The sequence below is a fragment of the Corvus cornix genome, chromosome 5 (assembly GCF_000738735.6).
Source record: "Corvus cornix cornix isolate S_Up_H32 chromosome 5, ASM73873v5, whole genome shotgun sequence".
Lineage (NCBI taxonomy): Eukaryota > Metazoa > Chordata > Aves > Passeriformes > Corvidae > Corvus > Corvus cornix.
The window spans coordinates 31,821,008-31,843,296 of NC_046335.1; the positions used below are offsets into that span (position 1 = coordinate 31,821,008).

General features: G+C 34.1%; 1 protein-coding gene across 13 annotated transcripts in view; it reads left to right on the forward strand.

Moving 5' to 3' along the window:
* Positions 1-22,289, forward strand: part of RYR3 (ryanodine receptor 3) — a 202,162-nt gene that overhangs the window by 72,113 nt on the left and 107,760 nt on the right. For 9 of the 13 annotated variants that reach the window (XM_019280191.3, XM_019280207.3, XM_019280202.3 and 6 more), the window contains exons 13-29: positions 4,374-4,495; positions 5,657-5,864; positions 6,873-7,008; positions 8,626-8,721; positions 9,469-9,587; positions 12,024-12,157; positions 12,780-13,021; positions 14,111-14,303; positions 16,005-16,221; positions 16,430-16,534; positions 16,954-17,057; positions 17,470-17,553; positions 18,824-18,983; positions 19,317-19,464; positions 19,561-19,766; positions 20,429-20,603; positions 22,065-22,273. In XM_019280191.3, coding sequence (XP_019135736.3) covers positions 4,374-4,495; positions 5,657-5,864; positions 6,873-7,008; positions 8,626-8,721; positions 9,469-9,587; positions 12,024-12,157; positions 12,780-13,021; positions 14,111-14,303; positions 16,005-16,221; positions 16,430-16,534; positions 16,954-17,057; positions 17,470-17,553; positions 18,824-18,983; positions 19,317-19,464; positions 19,561-19,766; positions 20,429-20,603; positions 22,065-22,273 — 2,658 coding nt within the window. The remainder of the gene's footprint in view (positions 1-4,373; positions 4,496-5,656; positions 5,865-6,872; positions 7,009-8,625; positions 8,722-9,468; positions 9,588-12,023; positions 12,158-12,779; positions 13,022-14,110; positions 14,304-16,004; positions 16,222-16,429; positions 16,535-16,953; positions 17,058-17,469; positions 17,554-18,823; positions 18,984-19,316; positions 19,465-19,560; positions 19,767-20,428; positions 20,604-22,064; positions 22,274-22,289) is intronic. The other 4 variants (XM_019280223.3, XM_039551883.1, XM_019280231.3 and 1 more) reach the window with 1 other exon arrangement.

A 22,289-nucleotide genomic window follows, 5' to 3' on the forward strand; every position in this document is an offset into this window, starting at 1 on the left:
GTAATGTTTGTTTTTTTTTTTTTTTTAAACTTGTGAAATCAGTCTTTGTGGGTTTAATTGTTTGTGCTCTTCTACTGAACATGTGAATATTTCACTCTGAAAATGAAAACAGTGACGGATATTAATGTAATTATATAATTGAAAAAAACCCTCGTTATTAAGAAATGACATTTTTTTCTCAGAAGAAATTATTATTATTATGCTCAATTTTTATTTTTTTGCACCAGTAAAAAAAGGAAATTGCTGATTTGCATAATTATTTAAAATCTAATTTTAACTGTTGTAACTGGTGAAAACTAATAAGTCATCTTACAATCAATGGTGTTTTAGATTTTTTAAATTAAGTATGTTATGTGAAATGGCAATTAAATTTGTCACTTCAGAAAAGGCCTTAGAAAATAATCAAGTTTCTTAAGGGACATTAGAGAATTATTTCCTCCCAAAATGTTAGATGTATTTGTGATTGTACTAGTTTGAAAACAAACCAGTGGGAGGCACCAAGTCAGAATAACAATTTAATGGAAATTAAAGAAAAGGGGAAAAAAAAAAAGGTAAAAGAAAACACTGTCAAACTGACAGAGTCAAGGTACAACCTGACACCCTGTTAGGCAGGGTGGTGGTAGCAGTCTGGTAGAATGGTGGCTGCAGTCCTCTGAAGCGGTGATCCTGTAGTAAAACAATCTGCTCTTCCTCAGGAAGTCCAATGGTGGCTGTGTAGCTCCTGTCCTCTGGAAATCCAGTGGGAAGCCGGTGTCTCTGGTGTTCAGCCTCAGATTATATCCACGATGGGATGCTTGGTTCCTCCCTCTGGGTGGAGCATCTCACAATGGGGTAATGAGTCATGAGGCCAAGTGTTGATTAGGCTCATTAGCAGAAGATGGTCCGGAGGGGGTAATCTCTGAGTCAGGCGGCAGGACAATGATGGGCCATTAACAGAGAGATAGTCTGGGGGGAGGAGGCAAGGAAACACTGCCCCACCTGATTTCAACAGCTGATGGGGATGGTAATAGAATACACTGCAACCCAGGACAGTGATGTGACATCAAGGTCTTTCTCTCAGTCTTTTGATTTTAAGGTACAATTATATTCTTAATTACAGGCAAATGACCTGTTATTTCTTCAAATTTTATGCTCATATTTCATTCAGTGTCAAGGGGTTTAGTACTAGCTTCACATAACTGCATCATTACCAAAGGATTCCTTGATTCTCTATTTGTAGGTTTTTACAACTTGAACCCATCATTAGAACATGAAAAAAGAAAAAATAAAAAAGTTCAATACTGAAAAGAAGTTGGAATTCTTCTTTAGTTACTTGTACACATGTACATTCATAAGAGAATACCCATACACAAGCACCATAGTATAAAACAAGAAGGTTGTCATCACACTCCCTTGGCATAATCACATTTATTCATATGCAGCACACATGGTCATCATCAATGGGCAGTGAGTGCCCAACGCCTTCACTTCTCAGCAACCTGATCAGAGAAATTCTTTAAATGCCAGTGATTCAGTATTTTCTTGATAAAAAATTAAACCACACAATGATGGCCTCTTCCTTTCCTATGCCAGAACTGGCTATGTCATTCTGTTTCCTCAGAGAGTCCAATTTTACTTCTTGAAAAGGTAATGTGTAGATTCTTCCTCTGTATTCAAGAAAGAATTTTACAATAGCTTCCCGTGGCGTTTAGTATTTTGTTTCTCCAGTTTTCTGCTCAGCAGCAAGGGACTAAAAGAACCTCCATAATTGCCTGTCGGTTTTAGTCTCCTTTGAAACTGTTTCATTCATGTTCAAAGACTTCAAATCTTTTGTTGCCCTCTCACCTGGAGAATTCTGTCTTGTTAAGTGCCTTCAAACAGAAGAAAATCCAAACCCTCTAGCTTCAAGCAATTGATATTCATGTGGAGGCGAGAAACAGTTTTTCATACCCTGCAATATTGGATTTCAGGCTATAATCTTATAAGCAACTTTAGATGTATATATCCCTTTAATTTTCATATAAAATTAGTTTTTCTGCATTAGAACTGAAGTAATTGCTTTATATTCATCCTCTCCCACCATTGCGTTAGGCAATTTTCACTTTCAGTCACTGTATTCCTTCAGAAGCTGGCCTGCACTTTCTGTAACATGACTCATTAGCCCAGGAGGATTGAGAAATACCTTGTTTTTGCAAGAGGGAAAGGATGCTTTTCTGACACAACCTGACTGTTATCACTGTCAGCTTCTGTAAGGATATAGAGAGGAGAAAACAACTATGAGATTAGTTCTGTTATAAAATACTAAAAATTCCAAGTGAAAATTTATGTTATTTGGGTTTGGTGTAGTTTCATGTACTGAATTTTTAAACTAACAAATATAAAGGAAATTCTGGCATCATTTATGAGGATTTTTTTTCATTATTTCTGCCAGAATTTTAATGTTTTCTCACTCTGAGATTGTGGTAACCAATGATTCAAGATTTTGCCAGGTAATGTTAATGTTTACGTCAATATTCTAGTCAATATCCTTCCACCATCCAGTGAGTGATGGATGTCTGTCTTTTCAGTTTGAGAGCTTGCTTTTGTGCAAGCAATGAACTCCTGCAGAGCTCTGAATTGCCAGAGCTCAGGGAACAGAAAAACATATGCTACATGATTTGGATTCATGTTCTAGAGGCCATTACTCACAGTGCTGGTCAATGCCTTGCTGTATTTCAACAAGCAAGGCAGTGCCAAATGCCCCTTTTTATAAGCAGAGAAGTGTTTTATCTGAGGAATTGATGTAGTGCTGGATGCTTCTGCCTGTGATGTACTTACTGGAATTCTAAATAGCACTTTTCTGTCATTGCCATGTTTCTGAATGATTTAGTTGAGGTTTGGGCAGTTTGTTGATTTTCTGGTTTGGTTTATTTTTTTTGGTCAGAGAAATAGGAAAGATGAGGTCCTTCTAAAAGACTTTTCCCTCATCCACTGCATACTTAGGGAGAAGAGTCCTTATCTGCTCTACAGTAATGAAAATGCAATCATTTTACAAGGCATGACAGCTCTAATACCCCATCTGTCAAATGTTTTCATTCCTGTAGCTCCAAAATCTGGAGCTACACGCAATGGCCTGAGGAAATATTATTTGATTGTCAAATGTTTTCTTACTAGTTTTGTGATGGGAAGAGCAGATCTTCACTTACTCCTCAGTTTAGAGACCTCAGGACCTTCTCTATGGAAACAGTGATATTTAAGCTAGCAAAATCAACCACAATGTGATTCTATATAAAGAAATATCTGAAAAAATAGGAAAGATGACCAAATTTTAAACTAGTCTCCCTTAAGAAAATATTATTAATAATAATTCAAAAATATCTTCCCAATCTTCTCCATCGTATTTCCGTGGATTCTGCTGTCCAGATAAACACAGCAGGTGATGTTTGTCTCTTTTAAAAGCTCTTCCTCAGCATGAAGGAAGAGAGCACATGTGTAGAGTAGTTTCTGCCAAGCATAGAAAAACATCACTTCCCAGTGCTTTGATGTATCTATATACTAGTACGTACAAAAGCTGTTGGTAAATAACTTTCCCATTTGTATAACATTTGTATAACATTCCTAGTTTCTTTGTTAACTGTTCATGCCCTCGGAATTATTCTGCTAACTGGGAAGGTGGGTTGCAAATTTTTACTAATTCAGAGGTAAAAAGATACATTTTTGGTGGAGAATTCAGTAGACAAAGAAGCAGGATAACTCACATTTACTTCTTACAAAATTGCTGTAGGATTTTAAGGACTCAAAATGGCCAAGACTTGTTTTTGTGATACCTAAAAGTGATGCTGGCGTTCTGTGACATGTGTTTATTCAACGTGAAAGATTAAAACCCCACCAAAGGATCTCTGTTATTGCTTGAAATTCATATTATGTTCATATCTGGTTCTGATAAGAATCCAAAATATTGTGTAGAAATAGTTAAACGAATCAGAAGTTGCTCATAAACACTGTTGCTCCTTTAGCTGCATTGTAATTTTTGTCACTCCAGCTTGATTTTTCTTGTCAATAGTCTTAACACAAGAATCCTTTCATAAATGATGCATAAGAAAACGAAGTTCCTCTTTCCCTGAGAGCTAGAATATAGAAAGAATGAAATTTTTTGTTAAAATTTTGAAGTATTTTTTAGGAGTATCTTTTTAAGGAATTGTGGAAGAATAAAAATAAATTACATTGTCTTCTCTGAATAACTTATGTGAGACTGAAAAACTTGTAGCTATTGAATAGATGTCCAGATAAAGTGCTTAACACATTTGTATTTATATAAATGACTTTTTTCAGCGCAGTATTGGAATGAGTTGAAAAAGATTTAAAAGCAAAAATGTTTTTAAGTAATTATCATGATCATTTCTGACTTTCAATAGGTTATATTACACCAAGAAGGTCATATGGATGATGGTCTCACATTACAAAGATGCCAGCGTGAGGAATCCCAGGCTGCTCGAATCATTCGCAATACTACAAGTTTATTCAGCCACTTTATAAGGTAGTTGTTACCCCGTTTTTAAAGTATTCTGAAATATAAGTATTTCTCTAAAAGAATCCTTATGTCCTGCTTTCAAGTGTTTGAATTTAGAAGCTATTAGAAATACACTTTTATGGATTTAAATTTGCAATTTTGATTAGTAATGCCATTAAATAGATAGAACAATTTATTTGAGATTATCTGAGATTATTAAATCAAATACCTTGAAGCCAGAAACAAGCTGAATCATAATCCAGGTTGAAGAAAACATGCTAACTGATCTTAGTCCAACTCTGTTAGTGAGTATTCAATGGTATCTAGAACTTTGTGTAATTAAATCTGTAAGAATGTATTTTGTACTGAAGAAATTATTTTTTTGTACTGCTTTGCAGAAGTTTTAATTATGATGATGAAGTGTTGACCCTTGTAATACCTGATGCAATATTTGATTAAAAAATAAAGAAAAAGGAGTTTGTAATTAATTATTTGCCCACCATATGAGCCTGTGTTTAAAACATTACCTCAGTATCTCAAGAACCTGCACCACTCCTTTGTATTTCTTAGGCTGAGGATATAAAAAAGAGCCACCTTTGCCAGCAGTCAGTGCTTGCTAGATGATACTATTTATAGCAGTCAGGCTGTGGAAAACTGGGTTATCACACAAGATTGAGAAAATACTTGAACAGAAAAAGACATTATTTTACTGGCAACAGAGATTCCTTGAAAAGCTTTATATTTTTAAATCACGCCCTTCTTTGTTTCCTATACGGAATAGATACAGAAGATGTTATTCATGGTTAGGATTACCTACTACTTTTGTGCTCTTTTTCCAGAGTGGGTGTTATTGAACATTACACCTATAACTTTAATGGGATTTAAATTATCTAAACAAAATCAATTACCATAGAAAAGGACTTTGGTACAGCTTTCATCTTGTTTTCTTTTTGCTAAATTATGTTTCTTCTATTTTTTTCATTTTTTTTAAACATTCTCTCTGTTTATATCAGTGCAGAAAGGGAAACATGATTCCACTTCAGGAAGCTCTAAGTGCTAGACACCCAAATAATAGATGTTTGAATGATGTTCAGTTCAGATCATCTGTTGCTCATGTTCATATGTGTAACAAGAGTTGATTTAGATATCAAAAGAGAATAGGCTACTACATAATGCTGTAAATTACAGTGGGAAAATGATGAATGCTGCCAGTCTTGTTTTCCATAGTGGAAACAACAGAGCACTATCACCCACTGCCCTGCCTGTTGAGGAGATGGCTCAGACTCTGCAAGACCTGATCACTTACTTCCAGCTTCCCGAAGAATACCTGCAACATGAAGATAAGCAAAACAAACTTCGCTCACTCAAAAACAGACAAAATCTATTCAAAGAAGAGGTATATGGAGAGGGATTTTGACATTATTTTAATTTTAAGTGTATTTTCTCATGAACATTGAGAAGAATTTAGATGTATGCTTGTTGTCATCTAGATATATGCATATGATCTATAATGCAATGTTCCCAGCTGAGACAGATATACATATATATAAAAGTATATTAAACTTGTCACAAACCACACACTCTGTCACAAAATTTGACCTTAATTCTTCTGAGCACCTTTAAAAAGTTCTCATTTTACAAGAAACAATTTTTACAAGAAATTTCTTTTTCTCTCAGTGAAGTAATACAACCTGGACACTCCAATCGAATAATAAAACCTGGGTCAATAATGGATGTTGTTTCTGATGTCTCTTCTGCCCTGTGAATCTGCCTGTAACTGTTTATCTCTAGAAACTCTAAGAATGCCAGTTTTAGAGAAGGATATGTATTACACAATTATTGGAGTGCTCCTCTCTGAAAATGAAATAACTACATTTTTGTAGAAATACTAAACATATTTTATGATGCTTTTAGACATGTTTGAATTGCTTGCAGATTTCAATACCATTTGATTCTGCAATCAAACTGAAGTTACAAATCTCTTCTAGTATTTAAAATTCTTTGGTTTACAGATATTTTATTGGATAGTAAAAGTTCCACCTTTTTTAATCAATGAAAATTCATTTTTATCTAAATTTAAAGCATTTTTTCCTTATGCAAGGAAGATTTTATGTAAAAAAGAGTGTTAAAAATTGTAAAAGCCTTTATTTTCAGATTTTTATTCCTTATTTTTTGTAATACCTAGTTGTATAAGGAACAGTATAGAATCTTTCTCTAAAATTAATTCTTTTTATACAGGAAAATACATATTCAGATCTTCTAAGCACAGTTGGTTTGTTGCTTGGGATTTTCTTTATTTAAGATAATGTAACATTCCAATTCATACAGGAAAAAGTCTTTAAAAAACCAACAACCAATGCTTTTTCATGTACAGTTCACTTTCCTCTCTGTCATATATGTTTAGGGAATGCTGGCACTAGTTCTAAATTGCATTGATCGCTTAAACGACTACAACAGCGCAGCTCATTTTGCAGGAATTACAAGAGAAGAACATGGTACATCATGGAAAGAAATTTTGAATCTTCTTTACAAATTGTTAGGTAAGTTCTTCAAAAACCTACTAATGTAAAAAAACCCCAGAATATGTACTCTTGGTATCCTTCTTGCTGCTTCCCTGCCAAAGAATACTCTGTGTATTATGCAGTTTATTATGTAAATTACAGAATTTCTTCCATATAGTTACTGCTATTTATTACAGAGAACAGAGTTTATTGAGCAATGATACATCAGAAAATTAGATCTCAGCTAGGAAAAAGTTCTGTGAAGCATACCAAAACATTTTTTAAAAAAAATTTAAATGTACCTGTGATGTGCAAATAGATGTGAATTGTTATTTTAAAAATTAGAAAAATTGGAAACCAACCTTTTTATATGAAGCTGAAGAAAAGTCTAAAAGTAGTAGTCAGGTCTGCTCAATCCATGTTTGTCACTTAAGGCTTAGATTTAAATGTTAATAAAAATAATTACATAAAACAAAAGTAGAAATATTTTTTTCAATATCAATGCCAGAGTTTCTAGACCACTGATAGTCAAGAGCAAGCTGCTTCTGTGTTGTAGAATGGTCAAAATCATAGAGCAGGAAAAGTATGTATGTGTGTATTTCTTTAAATTTCGTACTTGATACCTGATTTATTTCTCATTTAAAAGACTCTTGTCTTCTGATGGAGACTAAATATGTTCTAATCTCATTACAAAGGAAGATAGTTCTGATCCATAGTGAAATAAGGACGTTTAAGAGTCAGGACAAGAATAAAAGAAACCAGGGGAAGTGCTTTGAAGCATGAGGCTATTCACACAGAACACACATGCAGGTGCTTCTGCTGAAATCTCATTGCCTTAGAAAGTAAATGTTACCATCGCCTGCATTTTACTACAGTCTTAGGAGTTTAAAGAAAAGTAGGATGAAAAGAAAATCGCTCTAGTGTTATTTGGACTTTTTTCAGATTTTATCTTGATTTTCATCTGCAGGTACATTTTGAACGCAGTTGTTCTGATGTAATATTTATTATGCTTCATAATAAAAATCATTGACAATTGTATACAAAAGGTAGTTTTTTGTTGCTTTTTTCCCCTATGATCTATGACTTCTAGAAGGGAAAAAACCAACAGTATTGGTTGAAAGACTTGAATGTTGATGAACTTTCAAAGTGCAGCCTGCACTACTGAAAGACTAAATGCTATGCATTCTACAACATTGTAATCAGAAAGTAGAACTAAACACCAATATGCCCAATTTGCACTTGATCTTAAACTTCTGCATATGATCTTCCCACACTTGGTAGGAAGAAATAGAAAAAGAAATATTTCATCCCCATGATCATGAGAGTGCTTGACATCAAGGAAGGGTGCTGGATAACTTCTATTTAAATTTAGCAACACAATAAGACATTAACAAAACATATTTTTGACTGAGATTCTTGTTTATCCAGTAGAACCCCACCAGCTTCAAAAACTATGTGGTCCTTAGAAATTACATCATTGTTGATATTCAAAGTAATGAAAATCTCAATTCTTTATTATGGTAACATATATGGACTTGTCTGTTCATTGTTTTATGGAGCTACCCAAAAAATTGTTTAAAAATACATATGATAAACATTGGTGATTTAAAATTGAAATCTCCTGTTATAAAATTATACCCTGTGGTTTTTTTCCAGCTGCTCTCATTCGTGGCAACAGAAACAACTGTGCTCAATTTTCCAGTAACCTTGATTGGCTGATCAGTAAATTGGACAGATTAGAATCTTCCTCAGGTGAGACTCACTTTTACAACGTAAATTAACTATCAGTTAGAAAACAAATACACTGGTGGGGTTTGGGGTTTTTTGTTTTGGGGGGTTTTTTTGGGTGGTTGGGGTTTTTTGTTTTGTTTTTTTGTGGGTTTTTTTTTGGTAGTTTGGTGTTTTGGTGGGTTTTTTTGTTTGTATTTTGGTTTTTTTTGTTTTAATTGAGAAAATAATACATTTAAAGAGACATTTTTGTGGCTTTTTTTTTGGTTTAATACATTTGTTATGTGCAATACTACATCCAGTCAATGTTGAACATGACTCTGATGAATTAAGGGATTGGGTCAAACAGTATCAACAGTAGTGTACCGTGAAATAACACCGATTTGTGAGCATGCATACAAACCCCATATAGATATAGATTATAGGTGGTTTTTTACAGTGGAATATTCAACAAAATATGTATATACTATACGGTGCTCCCTATTAAAACCTTTACCTCTTCCATTGAAAAGAAGGAACTAAACTTGCAGATTTCCCAAGTGGTTTTAAAATTGTGACTATTTTCAAAAGAAAATAGAAATTAACGTTTTTATTATGCATTTATTCGTAATGTACCATATTCTTATAAATATTCCTTAGAAGTGTTTTCATTCTCTTTTTACACCAGAGACAACACAGCATCTTGTAAGATACTCATTTACTGAGCTTTTAGATTGTGTTCAGTGGTGCAGGTGATTTAATGGCAGCATTATTTCTCTGGCCTTCATATAGGTATTTTGGAAGTGTTGCACTGCATCTTGATTGAAAGCCCAGAAGCTTTAAATCTAATATCTGAGGAACACATAAAATCCATTATTTCACTGTTGGATAAACATGGGCGCAATTACAAGGTATGTTTGGAAAAACTAAGGATGTAATGTTATTCTTACAATAATTTGTGGGGGAAAAAAAGTGAGAAATGTCTACATGAAAAAATGTGATTGTAGTACCTTTAAAAGAATAAAATAACCTTAAAGTACATATGCAAAATTTCTTTGTTGAGATTAAAAGAATGTTTAATATATAATTGCTTTTCAGCAATTTTCAAATACCAAAAATACGTATGAGAAGTAAACAGTTAAGAAATATTGGTAACCAGTCAGAACATTGGATTTGACGAGAAATGAATTATTCTGATGGCTGTAAGAAAGTGGGCAGAGTAGCTTGCTTTGTGGTTCAGGGCTCTGCAGAAGCAGTGGACTACCATTGTATCCACAGGTATAGAGAACTATATCCTGCAAAGTCATTCCTAATTTGAGTAATAATAATAGTAGCAGAAAAGAAAAAAATAAATTGAGAAATCAGAAAAATAATCCAAATATCTGAAAACACAGGTGTTCTGAAGAAAGAAAAAACCCCTGAGTTTCCAGAAGAAATACTGGATGAAATTAATTTAGACATCAATATGCAAATTATTATGATAGAAGAAGGTGAACAGAGTTACTGGCTGCAACCAGGATGACATCACAACACAGACGAAGATATAGGTTTTTGTGTGATTTTCTGATGTGAGTTTCCTTCCTCAATTAAAATTTTATTTGAAAGACTGATAACCTCGAGGAAGAACAGAAAAAGTTTTAGTGAGCTGAAATTACCTTCTCTTGTAAATCACTAGTACAGAGAACCTAACCAACTATAGATACATTAAAGGAGAAAAGTATTTTTAAGCATGGTTAAGGAGTATGAACTGATACAAGCAAGCATAAGAAAAAAAGTTGAAATTTCAGAAGTAAGTTCAGCTTACTATTTATAGCTCTTAGCAAGATTACTGAGTTATGCCAGTCACCTACAAAGAACCTTTTGTCTGAAACATCTTAATATACATCTTATAGTGAGTGCTTAGAGCAGAAAAAGAAAATGTACAAAGGAGAAGAATTATATGGATTTGTGCATTTCCACTTTTAGTGTCTTTGAAAGTAATGAAGAGTGGGAAGAAATTAATTTATCTGTTATTCCACAGTGTATCTTGTTCTCCTCCTAGATTAGAAAGTCTGTTGAGATTTAGAAAATAAGAAACACTAATATTAATAAGCAATATAGTCCTAGAAATTATTGATTTGAAGGACTTTTTAAATTAAAAGCCTTCTGTCAGAAATAGATAATTTAAACAGTTTACATGTAAGGTCTGAGTTGCTGGTAGTCATTAATGTTACTAAGATGCTTTACAGCTGAGTGCTGGTCAGAGTTTATGTGTTTTTTTAAATAATTACCTCTATCCTTCTTCTAGATGGTTTCTGCCCAATAGCAGAGATGGTAGAAAAGAAACTGCATGGGCTGGGACGTAGAAAAGTGTTTAAGCTAATATGTTAGCTTAAACAGCATAAGCTGTTGATGGTGGATTTGTGCTAAATTCACTAGTCAGATGACAGGAGTAGCTAAAATGAAAGTTATATTCTGCTGTTTCTGGTGTTGTACAATAGTAATAACACAGTCAATGATGTCTTTGTCTTGGAGATGATGTGTAGAAGTTTAGATCATTTGGGCTCATTGCTCAAAGACTGTCAGAGGTCAAGTACATATTTAAGCTTCTCTGGTTTTTTGCGAAAGTGTGCAGCTTTGTTACTCAGCATTAACCAACACTGTGTTACTGTTCTCTCTTCCAAAATCTCCTGCTCCAGTACTCTGGAAGAATGATACCAGTCTCTTTCAATTGTCAGACTCAAGCACAAAATAAAAAGGAAATCTGAAGTTTTAGAATAACATCTTTCTGAAATTCTGTTTCACTTTATAGTGAAATTTTTAAGCATTTTTCATTTTATAATTAATAAATTTATAATAATTTATTTATAATGGATAAATAAATGGATTATTTATCAAATTGAAAACATTCTTTCCAGAAGAGATTCATAAGCAATCAGATAATTGCCATTGAGAATTTTCCAGTAATTTTGCACATGAAGTTTTTTGGGTGGCAGAAAATCTATCAAAGAATTACATTTTCTATTTCTAATTTTTAACGAGATTTAATTTAAAGTTGTAAGGAGCTGACATACAGCTGTTTCAGCTTTTTATTTTTGATCAAAATGAGAATAAGGAATCTTAAAGGAAATTTTTTTAGGCATTCTCAAACCGTGTGTTCTGAATTTATGTTCCACAAATGTTTGATATCCTCTATCAGTAGTACGGACTACACTCAGTCCATATATATGGAAAGTATGCAGAAAACGATAATGTATATTATATTCCTTGCTCTAGTCCTATTCTTAATGTAAATTAAGCTGACAACTGGATAATAGTGTATGCTGCTAGCTGCCTTTATCTGACTTCCTTCTGATTTTTCTTTTAAGGTTCTCGATGTACTTTGCTCTCTGTGTGTCTGTAATGGAGTTGCAGTCCGTGCCAATCAAAATTTGATCTGTGACAATTTACTGCCTAGAAGAGACTTACTTTTGCAAACACGTTTGATTAATGATGTGACAAGGTATAGTGATATGTTTTACTATTATATCAGAAAAAATTGAACTTCCATATCTTGGATAATTAATTGAATAAAATACTGTAACCTAAGAAATATCCCAAAGCTTTCAATATTGAGAAACACACTTTAGGAAGTGATAATGTCTTACGTAATAACTTCTGAAAAAAAACCATTTTTACTAACTATATGGCATTTGTATGGAACCTGTGCTCAACTAGAAATTGCTAATTTATAATCAGGTCTGTTCTAAAATGGGAACATGAAAGCTGCTTGTTTCTGAGTCAAAACAGGGCACAGACTATGTGAACATACTGTGAAGTACTTGTGTGTTTTAGGAGGGTCTTGATTTCCTGGCAACCTCACTCCTGGCTTTTTGACTTTAGGAAATGATCTTGTCATTTCTCTTTTGACTGTAAGTTTTTCAAAGCATGGAACCTCAACCTTAGAAGATGATTCTACAGCAGCTTTATTAAGTTATACAAAATGGGTCACTTTTTAAAATATTATAAACAAAATGTGGGTATCTACACTTGTACTTGAAAAGTGAATTTGACAATTATACAGCAATATAATTCATATGTCACACTTTATGTTTACACTAACTGGCTTACATTTTCTTTCTTAGCATAAGACCAAACATATTTTTGGGTGTTGCTGAGGGCTCTGCACAGTACAAGAAGTGGTACTTTGAGTTAATAATTGATCAGGTTGATCCATTCTTGACGGCAGAACCCACCCACTTACGAGTTGGATGGGCCTCTACTTCAGGTTATGCCCCCTATCCTGGAGGTGGAGAAGGATGGGGAGGCAATGGTGTTGGTGATGACCTCTACTCTTTTGGGTTTGATGGCCTTCATCTGTGGTCTGGTAAGTGCTTTGTGAGCTATCACTTATTCTTACATTTAGCATTTACCTACTTTTACCTTCCATTCCTTTGTATACATAACATGCTATTTTATAGTGAGCTACATTCAGAATTCCAGGTTCTCATGAAGTTATTTAGGAGTTCAGATCAGACTCCTTGTCTGAGATGCTAGCCAATATTGAATTATACCAATTAGACTTTTTAGCAGATTACTTCTATTTTCATTATTTTGATCACAGAATGGCGTTTTCCAGATCTAGATCAATACTGACTTAATTCTGTCTGTTCAAATTCAATGGATGTATTGATCTCAGATAAATTAATTCTGTATGAATCTACATTTGCATTATTCTTTTACTTTTAATCTACAGTTGAAGGAAAATGACAGTTATTCTTAAATCTGTTGATAGAGCTGATAAATTGAATTAGAATTTTGATAAATAGTTTCATAAAAGACAGTTTTGCCAATTAAAAATTATAATTGCTACACTACTGCCAACTTCCTCATTTTAGTCCTTGTGTATAGAGCCTTTAATTATGAACCAGCATATTATTTTTTCTTCCAGATTTCTCTTGCATGCAAAGTAAACAATGGTTATTTTTTAGCTTGTTCAATTTATGGCTTATGTTTAATGTGCAATTTTCAAGGCACGTAGGCAAAATCCTTAGTTTCCACACATTTCTCAGTGCCTTTAAATGCCATATGTGTCTAGGCATTCTTCAACGGCTCTGAAAATAATAGAGTGGAGCCATGCAAATAAAAAGTGTCTTTTAAGGAGAGCATACATGAATACACTGAAGTAAATTTTATGACATTAATTCTAACAATTCATAATCTGAGAGTTTCATTTATCAATTATATTAGCATTGTTCTAGCATAGGGTTTTGTGTATAAAATACGTGTGTGCAGACACATGTAATTCAATATTTTATTTCAACACTATTGAACAATTATCCAATGTCAGAAATTATCTGTTTCTGGAGATGACTGGGAGGCATCTGTAACATACTCCATTAGAAATGGCCAAATAAAAAATTTTAAAAAATTAAGCCTGCTTAAATCTTATGATTACTAAATGCCTTTATCCTAGGTCGGGTACCCAGAGCGGTAGCATCTGTCAATCAGCATTTATTAGCATCTGATGATGTGGTTAGCTGCTGCTTGGATTTAGGTGTTCCCAGCATTTCATTCCGCATTAATGGACAGCCTGTACAGGGAATGTTTGAGAACTTCAGTACAGAAGGGTTTTTCTTCCCTGTTGTAAGCTTATCAGCAGGCGTAAAGTAAGTACAACTTAATTTTAATTGTTTTCTTTGCTGTCTTATCACACAAAATATTGTCTAAATTCTAGTATGATTTATTCTGCTTTGTTGCTTCAGTTCTGTCCAAATAGCAGCTGGAAGAAGGCAGAAAACTACTGATTTGTTCAGCGATGATTTCGCTTAAAAGTGAAATGTGAGCCTGTAAACAATTTGACTAAGTGGCAGTGTCTGGAAAGTATTATTTTATGGGCATTTGGTGACCTAGGGGAAATTAATTCTGTTTCATTCCAATTATCAGTGGAAAAAACATGTTAGAAACACAGAACCATATTTGGCCCTAATTAAAATTCTCACTGGCTTTCTCAGAAGGGAGTAAAAAAATCCAAATCATCATGAAAACTGATACTGTGTTCACAGTAGAAAACACAACTGATGAGAAGCAGCTTTGGAATCTCTTTACTAATATTGCCCATTTCTTACCTCTTCTATAGCTAAAATACTGAGATTCAAACCTACTGCATTCAATTTATATTGTTGTCTATGTTCAGTGAATTCAGAAAATCTCCTGTAGAATCAAACAGAATAAAGGAGGGTTGGGAAAGGTTTAGTAAATCAATTTCATTTATTCCCCTGGAGTGGCCATACTATATGTAGCTGCATTAATACTTTTTACTGTAAGAAATCTGCCAAAACTGGTGTGATTATTTTCTTTTTTTTTCATTCTTATTTGATGTTGCTTTTATATTTTGTGAGAGCATTTTCCTCTGTAGTTTGCAGTAGCTGATGTTAATAGCAAGTATATGTTGTCATCTGTGTCTGTTACTACCACAGAAAATGTTTTTCCATGAGAATCCTGAGTTCATGAGTTAAGGAGGGTGTTCTGGGGGCTTAATTTTTCTCCTCTTTTTAAAAACATAAACAAGATATGTTGATCTGGTAGTTCTAATATTCATATAGGTTTCTGGTCACACCATCACAAGACATGTAGGGACTAATTCCTAGAGATAACAGGCTCTGTTATGCATTTCTGTGTTTATTTACCTCTAGAGTTTGCCCTCTCGAGGACCAAAGTATGCAGCTTTTGTCTTTGTTGTTTTTCCTGGTATACTCTTAAATTTATAGGAAAAATCTATATCTGCGGAGAAAAAGAACAATTTAATGGTTTACAAGGAATCTTAGTTATGCTTCTGGAACTCATTCCCAATTGTAATATTCAGTATAATACAGTTTGCTTTCTTAAAGTATTATGATTTTAGTGTTTTGTTGGTATTTCTCACATGTGCCAACTGTCTGCATGTGTGGACTGAGAAGTAACTTTAAAATTTTCAAGTTAGGTTTCAATTGTCCCAATAGTATTTTTAGAGTAATAGTCCAATTTAAATTAGATTTGTGTTTTCAAATCCCTTAAATCCATTAAAAAATTCACAACTTACAACCGTTTGATTTTAAGTGAGAAATATTTAAATATGCTACCACATTAAATAATTATTTTTGCTTTGTTCAAAACAAATTTTCAAAGAATAGTGGGTAGGTGATGGTTTTACTGATAGTATTGCTAGTATGAATGCTTGGTAACCCTTTGGTGTTTACCAAAACATGAAGCGCACCTGCATTTTTGTAAATGTCAATATAATAAATGTTTACATTTCTAAAATATTTATACATAATGATAGTATATACTGACTATTAAAGAGTCTAATTGCTTCATTGAAAATTGTACAGAGTTCGTTTCTTGTTGGGTGGACGTCATGGAGAGTTTAAATTTCTGCCTCCTGCTGGCTATGCTCCCTGTTATGAAGCATTGCTTCCAAAAGAGAAGATGAAACTGGAACCAGTCAAAGAATATAAAAGAGATTTTGAAGGTGTGAGGGATTTGTTGGGTACAACACAATTTCTCTCACAAGCTTCTTTTATCCCTTGTCCAATAGACACCAGTCAGGTATGTGAAGTTTGCAATAATGGGACCCATAATATATATCTGTTCAGAATTTAAATTCACAATGTAAAAACTAAGGTAGCTTCCCTCTTTCTTAGTATTTCTTCAATTGTGTGTTGTGATGTACTAACTGATCTAGATGATCTTGGACATACAAATGTGGTGACTGGAACCTCTTCTTAGTTCTGAAATTGTTATGCTCTTTTCTCAGATTGCCCTTCCTTTTCATCTTGAAAAGATCAGGGACAAACTAGCTGAAAATATCCATGAACTGTGGGGAATGAATAAAATAGAACTGGGCTGGACATATGGCAAGGTATGTTTTGAATGACCTGTCTGGGTACAGTCACCTGTATTAGGTTAAGTCTCCCACCAGCCCAAGCCTGGACTTGGAAATTGAACAGGGTATGTAAGGTGGTCTATACATTACCAACAACAGGTGACCATGTAAATTGGAAGGAGACAGTGGTATTAACTTTTGGGTGGCTTTTGTAAACATTCAAATTCCTCAAATTCCTTGGTTTTGTTATTTCATTAGTTATGGAGGAGTACTTATAGTGTGCATTATAAATGAATCATGGGAAAAGTAGCTTTATATAGTTATGAGTAGCTGTCATTGAACAAAGATAAATGGTATTGCTTATATTGTCTTTACTACTGCAAAGAATTTACTGGGTTTTTACTGTAATTCTTGATTCTGTCAGGAAAGTACCCTTTTCTGTTACTTTGTTGCAGATACGGGATGACAATAAAAGGCATCATCCTTGTCTCGTGGAATTCTCAAAATTGCCTGAGACAGAGAAGAATTATAATCTACAAATGTCAACTGAAACCCTCAAGTGAGATTTAAATATCAAAGAAAATAAACTTTTTAAATTTTATTTTTATTCAAGCACATCACATTATTTGTAAGATTGAAAAACCATTCAAATATCTCATTCTGCTAGCTTTGCTAGAAGTCCCAGGAACCCAATCATACTGATTTCGAAAAACTTTGTCTCTAGAAATACAAAGAAAAAAACACCACCAGATCCTGTTGGTTTTAATAAAGTGGTAGGAATCTCAAGTCATAGATTCATGCCTTTTTAGTGTTTACATGACTTATTTATGATTTCTGATAAATCAAATATTTGGGTTTTAAAATACCATTATTTTGGGTTACTTCCATGTTTTTAAAATGTAATTTTTTCTGTGTATTTATACAATGCGTGACAACTATAATGTGTTTCAATAATGCCATTTTTATGCCAGAACCCTTTTGGCCCTTGGATGTCACATTGTTCATGCTCATCCAGCAGCTGAGGAAGATCTTAAAAAAGTCAAACTTCCTAAAAAGTATGTACCTTATGATAACAGTTGCATATTATAATATTTATTATAACTATAAAATGTTTTAAGTTCATTTAAAGAATACTTGATGTGAACCCCATACCTGATAAGGTCTTACAGATCTCTGGTTAGGCCACTGCCTTGCCTGTGGTGATTGTGGAATGTGAAAACTGCTGTGAACCCCCTCCTGAAATTATTCAGAGACACAAACAGTCACATACTTAAACCAGGCAATTGTAGCAGCGTTACATCACCCTAGAACATAGATTCCAAAGTTAAACACAACATTGCAGTGCTTTTCTGCCTCATGGTACAGGACAGTCTATTCATATGATGGTAAATGTATCTACTTCAAAGAGGGTTGACCATTTTACCGTAGAAGACAGAAACAGCAAGTTTGATAATCACCATTTCACATCAGTTTGTTAACCCACCAGATGTCTTTTTTTCCTGAATGAAATTTATCCATGAGAAACAAAGGTAGTTGTTTAAAGTGAGCAATAAAATATATGGTTTTATGACATGAAGATGGTATTCTTGATCCAGGTGATGGCATTAATTAAAAAAAGGAAAAAAGATCTTTTCTCAAGGTTCCTACTGCAAACAGTCTGTGTAAATGTAAAATACCTATTGCCTATATGAAACATCCTAATGAATTGAAATTATTTGATTTGAGCAAAAGAGAGTCTGCATATGTCTAAAAGGGCAGGTAGTCCTTATGTAATATGGAAGGGTTGGAGAAGATAATAGCTACTGCTGAAAAATTACTAAACTTTATTCAGTGAAAAAGTGGTAAGAACAATAGTTAAAATGTTTTCTTCTGTTGGAAAAAAATGGTAATGCAGTCCTTACAGAATAGTGAACTAAAATACCATGCTTAATAATGCATAAAAGAGTTTCATAAGAATTCGTCATACAGATCTTTAAAATAGAAATTACTTGAAATATTTAAATGAAAAATATAAAAAAGATATTACAAGTACTCATTCAATAACAATTTTGTTGCTTTGTAACAACCATTTAGGCATGCATATATGGATCTGAGTCACATTTAATTAGCTATTGTGCAAGTAGGTGGAAAATGAGACTGTCTGCTAGAATGCAATTTATATCCTAGTGAATGACCAAATACAATGCAAGGTTTTTGCAAAGCAATGGGAGACTAGGAGATTGAAAAGTGGAGAAAGTGACTTCTACCCTATGTCTGCCTCGTAGAAAGATTTAAATACCATACCTGGGATATCCTGACTCTCTATTTTGCTTTGTTGACTTACAGTTATATGATGTCAAATGGATATAAACCTGCCCCTCTTGATCTTTCTGAAGTGAAATTGTTACCTTCTCAAGAATTTCTAGTTGACAAACTAGCAGAAAATGCACATAATGTCTGGGCAAAAGACAGAATAAAGCAAGGATGGACCTATGGCATTCAGCAGGTAGGAACTTTTTTACATGCATTTGGAATAAGTAAAGAATGTGATATTTTGTATTCTAGAACATCATTTGGGAGGGAGTGTTAGTTAAGATGATAAATACTGAATGTCTTGAAATATCTGGAAAAGCCAGAGGGGGTGGGGAGCAGGAAAAGAAGCCCTGCCAACTTTGAGAGGATTATCAGACTTGGACGGTGCATAGAACTCTTCTTCATCAATGCTGTTTCTCTTCTGTAATGTTTACAGGATTCCAAAGTACACTCTGTCTCATTAGGCAAAGTCTTTGTGGTGTCTAAACAGACTTTGCTTCTCGTTGTCTTTTATAATCTCTTTCAGGATCTTAAGAACAAACGTAATCCTCGGCTAGTGCCATATGCATTATTAGATGAACGTACTAAAAAATCAAACAGAGATAGCCTCCGTGAAGCTATTAGAACATTTGCAGGCTATGGTTATAGTATTGAGCCATCTGACCAAGAGATAGGTATGTATTTTCAGTAAGAATCATGGCCTTTTTTAGTGACATTTATAGTTTCATTCTATTATTAAAAGTGGTATTTTTCTCTGTTTATTTTTACAGCTGACCAGACAGTGGAAAAAGTCAGCATCGACAAGATACGATTTTTCAGAGTAGAACAATCCTATGCAGTGAAGTCTGGAAAGTGGTACTTTGAGTTTGAAGCTGTGACAGGTGGAGATATGCGTGTTGGCTGGGCCAGACCAGGCTGTCGACCTGATGTAGAGCTGGGAGCTGATGACCAAGCATTTGTATTTGAAGGAAGCAAAGTCAGTACACCTTTACCTCTTTTGATCTATGAACAGGATAGACAGGGAACTACAGGATAGGTTTCCTCTGTGTACTCCACATCAACTACTGGAATATTTTTGATTCATATAAAAATATCTCTGAGCTCTGTTTAATGCTGTATAGTACCTCCATTTTGGTTCTGGTAATGAGATTATGATAAAAAAGAAGTGTTGATTTGTATGTATCTTCCTAGGCTATACCCAACTAAGTACAGAAGTCTGTCGTAACTATAGAGATACAGCATTCACTTCCATTTTTTTATAAGTTGTGTTTTACAAAAATCAAAGAAAGGTTCTTCATTAACTGAGAGAACCACAGTTGTGTTTTTCTTTTTCTGTCTTTTCTGCTTTTTGCACATCCTTTCCTCCCAAGCTTGACTCCTAAAGGACCAGAAGGATAATAATGACCCTGCATGTAAGAAGTTCAGTCCGGTGAACAGTAGTTACCAGGTTGCAAATAGCTGAAGTTAGGGTGCCTTATTTGCTCTATGTCTCTGTTATCTCTAAGGCAAAAGTCATAATAAGAGCTGCTTGCAAATTACTTTGAGATCCTAGAAAATAAAATATTTGGGTTTCTTTATTTATTTTGTATTTAACTTTTAATTTTAGCACTGTGTTTATTTACTTGGTTTTCTATTTAGGGCCAGTGTTGGCATCAAGGCAGTGGATTCTTTGGACGAAGCTGGCAACCAGGAGACGTGGTTGGTTGTATGATAAACCTGGATGACAAGTCAATCATCTTTACTCTGAATGGAGAGTTGCTTATAACCAGTAAAGGTTCAGAACTTGCATTTGCTGACTTTGGAATAGAAAATGGTAATTTCCCTTTTAAAGTCACATGGTTATTAGAAGACAAAACAATACAACAAGCAGAAAAACTAGACTGTCATAATGACTCAGAGAGCTGAGAAATCATATTTCACTGATGTGAGCCTTCAGACTGTGCTGTACACTAACTTCATAAAAATTTATTTTGAGAGTGCTTATGTGGCACAAATTTAATTTCTTTTTTCCTTTAACCACATTAATGGGGTTTCAGCAGTCCGAGTGGATAAATTTTCTCACTGTTGCTAGGCTTTCTCTCTGGACTTCAGTGCAAAGAAGAAGTGGTAATAATAAGCACCCTGAAAAATTTCCAAAACCTGAAAATGTAGGCTCTGATAATCTCACTGGAGCATAAATGTACTATGTTCATGTCTGTGAAGGACAAATTGAGTACTGTGTGGTGAGAGTCTGCATCAAAAGAACAGATCTTTGCAGCATAACTTGAGTCTAATTTGTTGTTTTTTTCTCTGTCCCATTCATAACCTAGCCAAATTTCTCATTTTTTCTGGGATATTTTTCCTCTTCTGTTTTTTGCCTTTGCTTTTTCAAAACGTAGTATCTACATGACTGTAGTAAAGGACATTGGGAATATTTTAAAACTGTTTTGCTTTATGTTTTCATTGATATTTTCTTTGTAAGTGTATCTCCTCCAACCAGTAATGGCTTCACACCTGTTAGTAATTGCCGGAAAACTTAGCAGTTGCTCACTGCCCTTCTTTGATCTTATCATTAATAGAGTTTTTCTGAAGGTAGAGAATGCAGGACAGCCTTAACAAAGCTGTTCTGAAGTCTTGAAGTTTAGGAGAAAAAATTTCTCCTTTAGAGGTTTTACTGTTGGCTTTTCCCTAATCTTGCTCCAAATTCTGTTTCTTGGGAAATGGTGAAATAAGTCAACAGCCTTTCACCCCTGTCTAAAGGTATCTGGTGATCAAAAAGTTGAGTCATAAAGAATGCTAGTGTTAAAAGAGTATGCATTTGTCCATTGTGAATGATGGAGAAATGAAGGCTGGCAAAAAAAATTGTAGCTACCGATGATAAAGTAAATTTTAAGCAAGTGTACCTGAACCTCATCTCAAAGTCCTTATGGAAACTTGGTGCTCTCAGAGACCATACTTACCTTTTGTTAATAACTTTGATGTAGACAAGGTTGGCTTCCAGTGTCCAGCTCATTGCATAAAGCCATGTTTATTAGTCTAAAATGAGAAAGATAACAAATTAAATGGGATAGTGCCTAAGTCCTCAGGGGTTTCGGTAGCAATTATATTGAACTTGGACACTAGTATTTAAGGCAGCTTTAAATCCTTGCTACTGTCATCACTTCATGTGCATTACTTGTAGGAGCTAAGGTTTAGCTCACAATAGATGGATTGAAAATAAACAATGCCTGGTTTTAAACAAAATGGTTTTAAACTAAGTTACTGTTGAGTTGAGTTTGGTTTTTTGGTTTTTTAGGTTTTGTTCCAGTTTGTGCACTGGGCCTATCTCAGATTGGTCGCATGAACCTTGGAATGGATGCCAGTACATTCAAGTATTATACAATGTGTGGCCTTCAAGAAGGTTTTGAACCTTTTGCTGTTAACATGAACCGAGATGTTGCTATGTGGTTTAGTAAACGGTTACCAACATTTGTCAATGTGCCAAAAAATCATCCTCACATTAAGGTAACATTACATATTA